General features: G+C 46.1%; 1 protein-coding gene across 1 annotated transcript in view; it reads right to left on the minus strand.

Annotated features, from left to right (window-relative positions):
• The window catches only part of TRMT6 (tRNA methyltransferase 6 non-catalytic subunit), a 99,692-nt gene that overhangs the window by 62,700 nt on the left and 23,120 nt on the right, over window positions 1–13,872 (minus strand). The window contains exons 3-4 of the mRNA XM_082251243.1: window positions 6,872–6,981; window positions 961–1,052 (exon numbers count right to left, since the gene is read on the minus strand). Of these exons, the coding sequence (XP_082107369.1) occupies window positions 961–1,052; window positions 6,872–6,981 (202 nt within the window). The remainder of the gene's footprint in view (window positions 1–960; window positions 1,053–6,871; window positions 6,982–13,872) is intronic.

Here is a 13,872-nt window from a genome sequence, read left to right on the forward strand (position 1 = left end):
GCGGTCAAGAAACCTTAAGAATTTAGAGAAGATCTGTAAAGAGTGGACCAAAATCCCCCGAGATGTGTGCAAACCAGGTAACCAACTACAAAAAAAAGGAAGAAGGAAGGAAGGAGAAGCGGGAGGAGAAGCGGGAGGAGAAGAAGAAGAAGCGGGAGGAGAAGAAGAAGAAGCAGGAGGAGAAGGAGGAGAAGCAGGAGGAGAAGGAGGAGAAGCGGGAGGAGAAGGAAAAGGAAGAGGAAAGAGAAGAAGGGGGAGGAATAGGACGAAGTGAAACTTCCCTTTTTAGGTGCATTACATTCTAAGAAATAATACTATAGCACCACAATTAGCATTGCTAGAATAGGACAGCAAAATTGTGGGACAACAGAACCCATTTATAATTAATAAGCCAACAAGCAATGTGACACATGCAACACCACATGGGACAAAACAGCATTTACCTTTCATTGACCAGAGCACTGAGGTTGTGCAGAAACAAATATGAGTCCTTTTCAGTTTTTGCTCTTTGCGCCCGCCCATAAAGCTTTGCTCGTGTTAGCCTGAGTTCACACTGCTGCGGTGCGAGGCACTGCATGAAATTCGCACAGGAATCGCAGCACATTCCTGCACAAAAAATATGCGGTGTCTCTGTGGTGCGATTTGAGACAAGGATTTGCATGGCTCAAAGCCAACTGCATTCTCACCAAACTGGTGCAGGATTCTTTTTTTTTGTCCGCACACCCAAGCGTTTCGATTCTGCAAATCACGCTGCGCTTTGCAAATCAATTGCGGGGTGTAATTAACTTAACATACATTCTGCAATCGGTTCACATGGACGGGTTGCAATTTAGATGGGGTGTTGAATTCGCACTGCATCTAGTGTGCACCCAGGCTTATTAAATTAGCCCAATTTAACCAACTTTGAAGCAAACTGTATGAGATATAGATATATATATATATATATATATAAAAACTTACTTTTTCTTCTTTTTCTTGATATATTTCTCTTGGGCAAATTCAGTTTTGTCTCGAAAAGTTGTGCTGTTTTCTATAAGCTGTTGAACAATTTCCTAAAAGGCAAAGAAATAAAGTTTCCATGCTTAATGATATACTTACAGTTTTTCCTACTATTAGATGAAAATCACATTTTCTCTACCATGTACCCCAGGCAGTACTTCACAGGTACAATTTCTCACTCTGCTTTCAAAACTGAGATCATTTACAGTTTTAGAAAGGAGTTGGAGCTTTGGTGAGCTGGAAAAAGCACTGGAGGGTGGCGGGTGGGGTAACGTCCTCTTTCCCCGCCCGTAAAAGCAATCAAGTGGCTAAGCCATACCAAGCCGCTATGATGGCTTACACTTTGCAGAAAATTGCCAAAAAAAAAAAGATAATCTGAATGATGCCTGCAGCTGCACCCATCATTCAGATATCTCCACTAAGTGTCCAGGATGTCATATGACGTCCATTGGTTGTGAAGTGGCTAAAAGAGATTTTTAACCAAAATAAAGCATGGAGACATGGATGGATGGATTATTATTACTATTATTATGGATCATCATTAAAAATGAATTAAAGATTTGGTTTGTGGTGCTCAGATGCAGTAAACATCTGCTTTAAGTGACCTTTCAAAGTCACACGACCAGCGAATACCACCGGAATGCTGCAGTACTTGGCAAGTGCAAGAGAGCAGATAGCAATAGCAGCTCTTCCATACACGACCCCCCCAAACTGCTGTGTACTTCTCAATTTATTAAGATTAACAGGAAAATCCAACAGTCAAAGCGTGTAATTTGGGTAGACAGACCACATATATACAAAATGTATGTGTACTAAAACATATCTTCATCCCCTACAGAGTCAAAGAAAATAAATAAATACAACACGCAGAAAGCCTGAATTAATGGGGCTTCCATCAGCATCTAGACTGCAACAAACCCAAAATCTGCTTCCTTCACATGGTGGATGGGATTCTCCAGGCAGGGCTGGAAAATAATCCAATTTATCTGCTGCAGCATGGCTATGAAGATTTCAGACTGAAAATAAGTTCTGTTCTCAATAACAAGAACACAACAGCGGGCAGGAGTGCACACTTCCCAATAATAACTACTAAACTGTGCACTGGAGAAAAATCCTATAATTCCACCGCTGGATGCTCAAGATGAGTGGAATGCATTAAAGTGGTTCTAAAGCCAAAATGTTTTTTTACCTTAATGCAATGGTCTCCAAACTATGGCCCTTTGCTGGCCTTTATTTGGCCCTTGAGGTATTTATCCTCCCACTGACACCAATGATGGGGTACTATCCCTCCCACCCGACACCAATGATGGGGCACTATTCCTCCCACCCGACACCAATGATGGGGCACTATTCCTCCTACTGACCCCAATGACGGGGCACCATCCCTCCCACTCGACACCAATGATGGGGCACTATTCCTCCCACCCGACACAAATGGGGCACTATTCCTCCTACTGACCCCAATAACGGGGCACCATCCCTACCACTGACGCCAATGACGGGGCACCATCCTTCCCACTGACGCCAATGACAGGGCACCATCCCTCCCACTGACGCCAATGACAGGGCACCATCCCTCCCACTGACGCCAATGACAGGGTACCATCCCTCCCACTGACACCAATGACAGGGCACCATCCCTCCCACTGACGCCAATGACAGGGCACCATCCCTCCCCACTGACAGGGCACCATCCCTCCCCACTGACACCAATGACAGGGCACCATCCCTCCCACTGACGCCAATGACAGGGGGCACCATCCCTCCCACTGACGCCAATGACAGGGGGCACCATCCCTCCCACTGACGCCAATGACGGGGCACTATCCCTCCCACTGACGCCAATGACGGGGCACTATCCCTCCCACTGACGCCAATGACGGGGAACTATCCCTCCCACTGACGCCAATGACGGGGCACCATACCTTCCACTGACGCCAATGATGGGGCACCATCCCTGCCACTGACGCCAATGATGGGGCACCATCCCTGCCAATGACGGGGCACCATCCCTCCCACTGCCGCCAATGACGGGGCACCATCCCTCCCACTGACGCCAATGACGGGGCACCATCCCTCCCACTGACGCCAATGACGGGGCACCATCCCTCCCACTGATGTCAATGACGGGGCACCATCCCTCCCACTGACGTCAATGACGGGGCACCATTCCTCCCACTGACCCCAATAATGGGGCACTATTCCTCCCACTGACACCAATAATGGGGCATGGTTACCGAAGCCAGGCAACTTTCTACTCCTGATGGCCAGTAGTCTGGCCCCCATAAAGTCTGAAGAATAATAAACTGGCCCATTTTTTAGAAGTATCTATAGAGTGTGGCTTCCTATGGGGGCATAAGAAGAAGAGGAGCAAAGATCGGCAAGAACAGGAGGACCGGGGCAGCTCTGTGCAAAACCATTAGACAGAGCATGTTAGTATGACGTTTGTTATTTTTTACAATATAAAAATCGATCCTTTAAAATCACTTCAACGGGACCCTGTGCCTTTACTTAAAAAAACAAAACAAAAAAAAACACAACACTGAATAAGAAGAGATTTAAACGTGAAAGTGGCACTTTTGTGGAGAATGTGCAGGTAAAGATCATTGCAATAAGGTTACTACTAGAGATCGACCTATATCGTTTTTTTTTTAATGCCGATCTTTTAGTCATCAGCCGATATTTTCGGACATGTAAAATAATTTATTTATTTTTTTTTCACAGGTACTCCTTGTGGAGGGATCTGGGGGTCTAAAACCCCTCCTTGGCACTGAAAAGCATTTAAAGCGCCAAGTTTAACTTCTCAGCTGCATCGGTTGTCATTACAAGACAGCCGACCGTCGACTATGGATGCCGGTACCGGGGTGATGCCTCTAGCTGCAGCCATCACTCCGGTACAGAACTTTCTCGAAATATCGGCAATATCGGTAACCTCAGGGGCCGATTCCGATATATCGGGGAAAGTGCATATCGGTGGTGCCGATAATCGGTCAATCCCTTGTTACTATGAACTTTTACAATTAAAAGGGAACCGCACCTCATCAATAACACAAGGGGCGTTCAAGCTAAACCAGAATTTTTATCAATATAAAAAAGGGATACTAGCGTAGCGGTACTACACGCAGTAGTGAGTGGAAACTGTGTCCTATTACTGATAGGCAGCAGACGTCGTGAGCCAGTCCAAGGTCCGTTAACCCCTTCACGTCGACCGTACGCAAATATGCAGCCACACAGTACTGTTTTTTTTTCGGTGGGGCCGCATATTTGCGTATCTCCCTTTTTGCTCTAAGAGTCCTAGCAAAAAGACCAGGGTCTCACCAAAAGCCCCTTCTATTGATCGGGACCCAGAACTACCAATTCTGGATCACCGGATCGCTATGATAGCCTCTGACCATCACAGTGATCAGTGACTGTGAAGCATGCCCCCGTGTCTTCTGTCTCTGTGAATGGACGAGAGATACATTGTATCTTTTTCTGTGTTTGCAGAGATAGAAAAAAGTGTGTGTAGGAAAAAAAAATCAACATAATATTTTATTTGATATAATCTCACAAAAGTGAGTACACCCCTCACATTTTTGTAAATATTTTATTATATCGTTTCATGTGACAACACTGAAGAAATGACACTTTTCTACAATGTAAAGTAGTGAGTGTACAGCTTGTATAACCGTGTAAATTTGCTGTCCCCTCAAAATAACTCAACACACAGCCATTAATGTCTAAACTGCTGGCAAGAAAGTGAAAAAAAGTCAAATTTGGGCCCAAATTGTCAGTATTTTGTGTGGTCACCATTATTTTCCAGTACAGCCTTAACCCTCTTGGGCATGGAGTTCACAGGTTGCCACTGGAGTCCTCTTCCATTCCTCCATGATGACATCACGTAGCTGGTGGATGTTAGAGATCTTGCTCTCCTCCACCTTCCGTTTGAGAATGCCCCCCAGATGCTCAATAGGGTTTTAGGTCTGGAGACATGCTTGGCCAGTCCATCACCTTTACCCTCAGCTTCTTTAGCAAGGCAGTGGTCATCTTGGAGGTGTGTTTGGGGTCGTTATGTTGGAATACTGCCCTGCGGCCCAGTCTCCGAAGGGAGGGGATCATGCTCTGCTTCATTAGGTCACAGCACATGTTGGCATTCATGGGTCCCTCAATGAACTGTAGCTCCCTAGTGGCGGCAGCACTCATGCAGCCCCAGACCATGACACTCCCACCACTATGCTTGACTGTAGGCAAGACACACTTGTCTTTATACTCCTCACCTGGTTGCCACCACACACGCTTGACACCATCAGAACCAAATAAGTTTATCTTGGTCTCATCAGACCACAGGACATGGTTCCAGTAATCCATGTCCTTAGTCTGCTTGTCTTCAGTAAACTGTTTGCGGGCGTTCCTTTGCATCATCTTTAGAAGAGGCTTCCTTCTGGGACAACAGCCATGCAGACCAATTTGATGCAGTGTGTGGCGTATGGTCTGCACCCTGACAGGGTGACCCCCCCACCCCTTCAACAATGCTGGCAGCACTCATACGTCTATTTCCCAAAGACAACCTCTGGATATGACGCTGAGCACATGCACTCAACTTTTTTGGTCGACCATGGTGAGGCCTGTTCTGAGTGGAACCTGTCCTTATAACCGCTTTATAATCTTGGCCACCGTGCTGCAGCTCAGTTTCAGGGTCTTGCCAATCTTCTTAGGCCTAGGCCAGCTTTATGTAGAGCAACAATTCTTTTTATTAGTTCTTTGCCATGAGGTTCCATGTTGAACTTCCAGTGACGAGTATGAGAGAAGAGTGATAACACCAAATTTAACACACCTGCTCCCCATTCACACCTGAGACCTTGTACCACTGACGAGTCACATGACACCAGGGAGGGAAAATGGCTAATTGGGCCCAATTTGGACATGGTCACTTGGGGATGTACTCACTTTTGTTGCCAGCGGTTTAGACATTAATAACCATGTGTTAAGTTTGAGGGGACAGCAAATTTACACTGTTATACAAGATGTACACTCACTACTTTACATTGTAGCAAAGTGTCATTTCTTCAGTGTTGTCACATGAAAAGAAGTTGTCACATGCCTACACATTTCTCCTCTCCTGATGAATACTCATGAATCTCTGCAATCTCTTGTTATCTCCACGCTCATCCAGTCCCCCTCCAGCTCTGCATCTCTCACTGGCTGTCCTATGACTCATCCCCACTCTCCTGCTAGCAAACTCTCACGACAGTGAGGGAAAACGCTGTGCATGATGTCATTAGCCTAGGCTTATTACCAGACAAGAAAGAGGAAGTTGGCTGTAGAAGGTATTTACTGGCAGGAAAAAAAATGTTTTACTATCCAAAGTTTAAACAAGGGCAGAGGATTTATTAGATGGAAAGATGAAAAAATGACTGAAGAGCCACTTTAAGTGCGCAGACAAAACAGCTGGTAAATATCAATTTTGAATAAGCAGGTCTGCACAAGAATAATAATTGGACACCGTTTATATCCTAGAGTAAGCCCAACCTTGACTGGTTCTTGTTATGGGTCTATTAGGTTCCATTTTTACAAGCAGGTTCTAATTTATCCCTTTATTAGTTTGGACTTGTAAAACGAGAACAATCTCTCATAAAATAAGGAATAAAATAAATCTAAATGCAAAAAAATTAATATTCACATAAGTCACCTAGCTTCCCCCCCCCCCCCCCCCCCCGAAGAGAAAAACGCACTGAAAATGTAAAAGGAAACATTTACCGCGAATAAGCAGAGGCCAACTTGCCTAGGTTTGGCAGTCTACATAATGGACAAGACTGCTGTAAGCAAAATAAAGGTAAATGTGAAAAAAGGGAGCTGGAGTTCTATGAATGTTAATGCAGCAAATTGAACCAACCTGGCCTTTAATGCCTTTTTCCTTCAATGCTTCAATGTCATCTCTGGTTAGTTTCTGAGATTTTCCATCGTCGATTATATTCCGGTTGTCAGCACCTGCTTCCTTAGGCTCTGGAGAGGAAAAATAAATTTTTTAAATCAGGATGAAAAATGCATGTATGGGAGTATGTTCTATATTCCGGTGCAGAGAGTAGGTATACATCTAGAAAGTCTATTGATAATATGAGTCCCCCTTCAGCTGCAAGACATGCTGGGACTTGCAGTTTTTTTTTTTTTTTTTTACAGCCCAAGGGAACCCTTGGGTTTTCTTCCTAGTTACTGAAAAATTACAGAACGCATCCATTAAATAGAAACTGCAATCTATTAAAATATGTTGTTTTCAATGGCAGAACTGTTCAGATCTACAAATATAATGCAATTTCCCAGATTTTGAAGCAGATGGGCTACGGATTGGAAAAAAAAAAAAAAACTAGAGTTAAACTCTATATCCAGGAGTCTTTCAGGACAGCATAGAAAAGCCTGGCCATGCTGGGCATCACTCCCAGAAGGCAAGGGCCTGGCAACTTCTGCCGACCCTTAAATTCAGCCCAAAGAATGTGAGGGGACCGAGTGAGCAAGAGACTTCACTTATGTCACCTACTTACCTATTTTGGGTCTTTGTGGTTTGACCTATCACTGTTCTTCCTATTGGATGCTTGGACCTTTAGGATGACCCCTTGTTTTGGCACGGTTGGCTCGCTCTTCCCAGGAAACAACAATATCTCTCCTGCGCTCAAGTGGTATGCGGGAAGGTGAAACTTCTAGGCGGTTTTATGACACAAATGAAGTGGTCTTGCTGCCCCCCTCAGGACCAAGGGTATCCAAAAGGCACTACAAGAAAACAAGAGAAGGGCGCACCGACCTTGTGCATTATCACTTAAATTTTGGCTCTGAGGAAGAGGGTCCTCCCTCGAAACGCGTAAGCCACATCAGGTTTTGAGGACGCCATCACGCTATCCAGCAGTAAAGAAGTGTCCTGGAAGCGAGCGGTGCCCATTTCCTATATGCTTGTTCATATGCTATGTTTGTGAGTATATTGTACGCTACCCTTCTTTGATTTTAATAAACTTTAAAGTGGTAATGCACAAGGTCGGTGCGCCCTTCTCTTGTTGTTTTCTCTCTTCCCAGGACCAGGGTGTATGTCTGCTGTTAGTGGTATTGGTCAAACAAAGCCAACTTACTGCTGTTTTATCAGGCCCAAAACTCATGATAAAAAACTTGACTTCCTTTAGTTCTTTAAAAGAGAAGTATGGGGTTTCCTTTTTTCCCCATGTATACTTACCTAGGTGGATGCAGCATCGGTCCGATGTTGCATTTGTCCCCTGGCACTTCTTCACCGTGAACTGAGCGAGCAAACACCACTGATTGCTCAGTTCTGACAGCTCCCCGAGCAAAGAGCTGCTGACTCTCTGCTCTGCCTCCTCCTCACTCATTGGAGCGCTGGGCTGTGGAGCTGCCGGCTCAGGCTCTCAGCGGCTCGCTGAGAGGCTGAGCTGGGTGTCAGCCCAGGCAATAGGCATACCCCGACTCCGTGGTTGCGATTATGCGGTGCCTGGACTGACATTTGTGATGTCAGCAAAGAGCGGACTTCAGCCCGCTCTCTGCTAAAAACGGGTCACAGAAGCGCAGAACGAACTGAACTCCTGTGATCCAAAGGAGATGTACAGCCAAACAAGCTTTGGCTGTACATCTCCTTTAAAGAAGTCTTGTTCTCCGGACACGAATCCCAACACCCACCTTCTTCTACACCATCTGCTTCAGTAAGTATTGTAGAAACAGTTGAGTGGTACATTTTACAATCTTTAGGCTGGCCATAGATTAAAAGAAAATAGCTTGATTCCCCCAGCACAGTTAGTGTTGATAGAGGAATCCCTCATGCTATTGTATTCTGACAGCCGGCGGCAGTAACCATACGAAGAAAAACTAACAGGCTGGTTGCATGGAAGTCGATCAATAGATCAGCTTCAGTCCAACTAGCCTGCCCATAGATGGATCAAAATTCAGATGGTTCCTGCTGAACTCGCCCAAGTTTAACCTGTCCATGGCCAGATTTACTGATGTTGAGTGAGTGGAAGCAGGCAGCATAAAAGATGGTTGCATTTGGGGTTCAAGGTCAGAGATCAAGGCTCTTTTTAGGAACTGGAGGAAGTTTTTATCAGGAGTCTGGTCTTGAAAAAACAGCAGTAATGCTGCTTTGTTTGACCATTACCCCTAGCAACAGCAACATACCCTGGTGCTGGAAAAACAGAGCCAACTGTGTCAAAACAGGACTACAAGGGGCCACTGTAAAGGTCCATGAGTCCAACAGAAAAAAAAAGTGTGAGGTGTCAAACCTAGTTTTTTTACATAAAATGGTTTTATATTCAACTTTTTAATTACTATGAATTTAAATGAATATGCATTTATTTTCAGCCTTTATTGGCACCTTTAGTGCAAGAAAAGCTCAATAAAAATGCATCCCTTTAAATTCTATGTATGCCTTAATGCGGTGTTAACTTATTCTTGCTTGCTGCACCAAACATGCACCTCCTCATTGAAATGCAAGGAAAACGTAGAAAGAGCGCATCAATAACACACCCGTGCTAAATTTTTGATGCAGTTTTTGAGTCACGTGATATATGAAAAACACAACATAAGCACACTAAAATCATGTGCGTTTTCAGTGCCATTATCTGCACCTTTTTCTCTATCAGCAAAATGTCGAAAAATTGGATTTTTGACTTACAGTAAAATCCATTTCTCTGATGTTCATTGACGGACACAGCTTCTAATCTTCTTAATCATTTGGTTATACTGCCCCCTACAAGAGTAGTACACTAGGCAGAAAAAAAAGTCTGACTACCCCTATGGGCAGTCCCAGGGGGTATACTCCCTTTCTCTGCTATAGGTACTCAGTTTTGTTACAAGCAGTGTCAAAATAATTACAACTCCATAGAGGAGGGTGGGTGCTGTGTCCATCAGTGAACCTCAGAGAAATGGATTTTACCGTAAGTCAAAAATCCCATTTTCTCTTTCGTTCATTGAAGGACACAGTACCTAATCTTAACTATTGGGACATCCCAAAGCAGTGTTAAACATCAGGGGTGAGAACAGCGAAAAAGAAACTATAAGCAACCAAGTAAACAGGCGCTCAACCTAAACAACTGGAGCTCATCTGAAAAAAACAATACATCCTCAAAGAGAACCAGGTTCTCCAAACAGCAGCCTGCAAAACCTTGCGGCCAAAGGAAGCATCCGCAGATGTCAACACATCCACTTTATAGAACTTTGTGAAAGTGTGCACCGACGACCAGGTGGCCGCCTTGTAAACCTGCGTCACTGACGCCTGATGACGGAAGGCCCAGGAGTAGAGTGCGCCTTGACAGGGAAAGGAGGAACCTGACCCCTGATGGAATAGGCCTGGATCACCGTCTGTCGGGTCCATTTGGAAATGGTCGCAGAGGAAGCAGACAACCCTTTCCGAGGCCCATCCGTGAGTACAAATAGTGAGTCTGACTTTCTAAAAGACTCTGTAGCTGCCAGGTACACCATAATTGGCCGGGCTTTATCCAAGGCATGCAAGGCAATTTCCTTTGGATGTTTTGGCCTGGGACACAGGGAAGGCAATACAATGTCCTCATTCAAATGAAAATCAGAGACATCTTATGGAAGGAACGACGGACAGGGATGAAGAACCACCTTATCTCTGTAAACCACCAAGTAAGGTGAACGATACGATAAGGCCGCCAATTCCGACACCCTGAGCGCAGATGTGATAGCCACCAAGGCGGCCACCTTCTGGGACAGCGAGGGCAGGGGAATCTAACGAAGATTCTCAAAAGGAGGCTTCTGGAGGACTGAGAACACCAAATTGAGGTCCCAAGGTGGCAATGGAGACTGCACTGGAGGGACCAAGTGCCTAACTCCCTGAAGAAAAGTACGCACCAGGGAGTATGTGCCCAAGGGCCATTGAAATAAGACAAAGAAAATGGCCTCTGCCCCCACCTATAACTGGCCTTCATAGCAAAGAACACATGGAAGGGCAACACACATGAAACAAACAAAGATAAAATTCCCAGTTCAATTTGCCAACCAGTCTGCTTACCAACCAAATTAACCTGTCTAACAGTTTGTGTCAAAACAGGGGTTTAGTTAGCACACATTTGCAAACGCATGCGAAAGCTGCAGGGCCACTCCACGGCTCCCTGTGTTACCTGCAGTCCTAGCTCTAATGAATTTATAAGTCTTCACAGTGGAAGCACATGCAAACTAATGGATAGATAGGGGGCAGGTGAGCCTGGAGGTGGCCCATCCCTCCTGAAAGGTAATTGGGGGCATAATGGAAGCCCAGCTGATAGTATCACAGCAAAGGCATCCAGTATGTCCACTCACCAGTACACATTAACAACAAAGAAAATGGCCTCTACCCCCACCTATTACTGGCCTTCATAGCAAAGAACACATGGAAGGCCAACGCACATGAAACAAAAGTAAAATTCCCAGTTCAATTTGCCAACCAGTCTGCTTACCAACCAAATTAACCTGTCTAACAGTTTGCGTCAAAACAGGGGTTTAGTTAGCACACATTTGCAAACGCATGTGAAAGCTGCTGGGCCTCTCCACGGCTCCCTGTGTTACCTGCAGTCCTAGCAAATGTGTGCTAACTAAACCCCTGTTTTGACGCAAACTGTTAGACAGGTTAATTTGGTTGGTAAGCAGACTGGTTGGCAAATTGAACTGGGAATTTTATCTTTGTTTGTTCCATTGAAATAAGACCACCAGGGCAGACACCTGACCCTTGATAGTATTCATGGCCAGTTTCTGCTCAACACCCTGTTGAAGGAAGGTCAAGATCCGAGCCATGGAGAAAAGAGCAAGGATGAACTAACAGAGACTAACACCATACAATTTAGTACTTTCACGTATGATGGTAAATCTTCCTAGAAGTAGATTTTTTAGCTTTTAACAGCGTTGGAATCACGACGCAGACAAACCTCTATCCATCAGCACCTGACGTTTAACAGCCAAGCCGTCAAAGCCAGCATCTGTAAAGCAGGATGGAAGATTGGTCCTTGGGACAGCAGATCCTCCCTGAGAGGAAGCTTCCAAGGAACGCTGGCACAAGATCAGTGTACCAAACACAGCGAGGCCATTCCGAAGCCACAAAGATGACTGGAATTCCTTCTGTCTCGATCCTGCGTAAAAGTTTTGGCAGAAGCTTGAGAGGAGGGAAGGCATAAATCAGACAATACTGACCCCACGGGGCCACCAGCTCTTCGGTGGCATCCCCCAGAGGATCCCGTGACCGAGCCACAAACCTCTGCGCCTTTCCTTTGAGCCGGGAAGCCAACAGATCCACCTCAGGGATGCCTCACTGGAGACACAACTGATGGAACACCTCAGGATGAAGGGAGCACTCCCCTTGGTCCAACGCCTGCTGACAAGTAACTTGAATGCCAGCTTTCCACCCCGGGAAAGTGTACGGCAAGGAGGGCTGGAACAAAATGTTCTGCCCACCTTAGAATGCAGGCTACCTCCAGAGCCACCAGGACACTTCTTATGCCCCCCTGGTGATTGACATAGGCCACGGCCGTGGCATTATCCTATTGAATGCGCACTGGACATCCCTGAAGACGATCTGTCCAATGGTGCAGGCACAGTCTGACTGCTTGTAGTTCCAAGACATTGATCGGTGGTCTGGACTCTTCCAGTGTCCAGATCCCCTGAGCAGAATTTATGTAGAGGATGCCTCCCCAGCCAGACACAAACCACTGTCCAATACAAGGTAAGGAAGGATTTGCCCAGCCGAAGCACCGGAGAAAGAAGCCACCATATCAGAGACTCCTTCGTTCCCCGGCTCAGCCAGATCTGATTGACCAGAGACTGCAGAGTCTTGTCCCATGTGACCAGAATCTCCCTTTTCAGGGACCTCATATAGAACTGTGCAAACAGAACCGCCTCGAAGGCAGACACAATCAGGCCCATTACTAGCATGCAAGTCCGGAGGGATGACCATTTACTGGACAGCAGGAGATGAATTGCAGCTTGCAATTTCTGGAGTTTGTCCAGGAGCACTCTGGCTAAGGCAGATAGTCCAGCTTTGTGGACGGAACCAGAGAAGACTTCTGAAAACTCAGAATCCAGCCAAACAACCTCGTTCCAGGTTTTCCACCAGCAGTAGGAGACTCCGCTCGCAGAAGGAGGTTGTCCAAGTAGCCCAGTACCGTGATCCCCCCGTTGGCGTAACAATGCTAGCACCGGGGCGAACACTTTTGTAATAATCCTAGGAGCAGAGGTGAGATTAAAGGGTAACGCCACAAACTGATAATGCTCTTCTCCCACGGCAAAGCGGAGGAAGCGCTGGTGACCTGCACATATAGAGGCAAGAAAATCCCCCTGATGCAGGGAAGCCACCACTGTGCAAATGGACTCCATTCTGAACTTCTGCATTCACACAAAGCAGTTCAGCACTTTGAGGTCCAGGATTGGACGCACCTTGCCTTCCTTCCTTCCTGGGAACTGTAAACAGGTTTGAGTAAAAACCATGAAAACGTACCTGGGAAGTTCACGGGTCCGGAAACCAGCGAAGACGTCCCCCCACCCCCCGATACTGGTGAGGGTGCAAATTCATGATGAAGGAGCCTTGTCCACGGGTCTGGAGAAGCCCACTCTCGGCTTGCCAGACCAGGTTCGTTTGGATCCTCCAGAGGAGGCCCTGAAAGGCTTTGAGCCCTTGTCAGTGTACTCTGAGGGGCAAAAAAAACTTCTTATGAGCCGAGAAGGAGGGCCCACGTCTACGATGAGGGTCATTGCCCTCAGTAGCCTGCGGAAGAAAGGTACTCTTTCCCCCTGTGAGTCCTTGAATGATGTTATCCAGGGTAGCTCAAAACAGGTGATCTCCGTGAAAGGGGAGATCAGTCAAGGCCTTTTTAGACGTCCGACCGCAGACCAGCATTTGAGCCAAAAGACACGCTGAAGGACCGC

Source organism: Pelophylax lessonae (assembly GCF_965119305.1).
Source record: "Pelophylax lessonae genome assembly, chromosome: 3".
Taxonomy (NCBI): domain Eukaryota; kingdom Metazoa; phylum Chordata; class Amphibia; order Anura; family Ranidae; genus Pelophylax; species Pelophylax lessonae.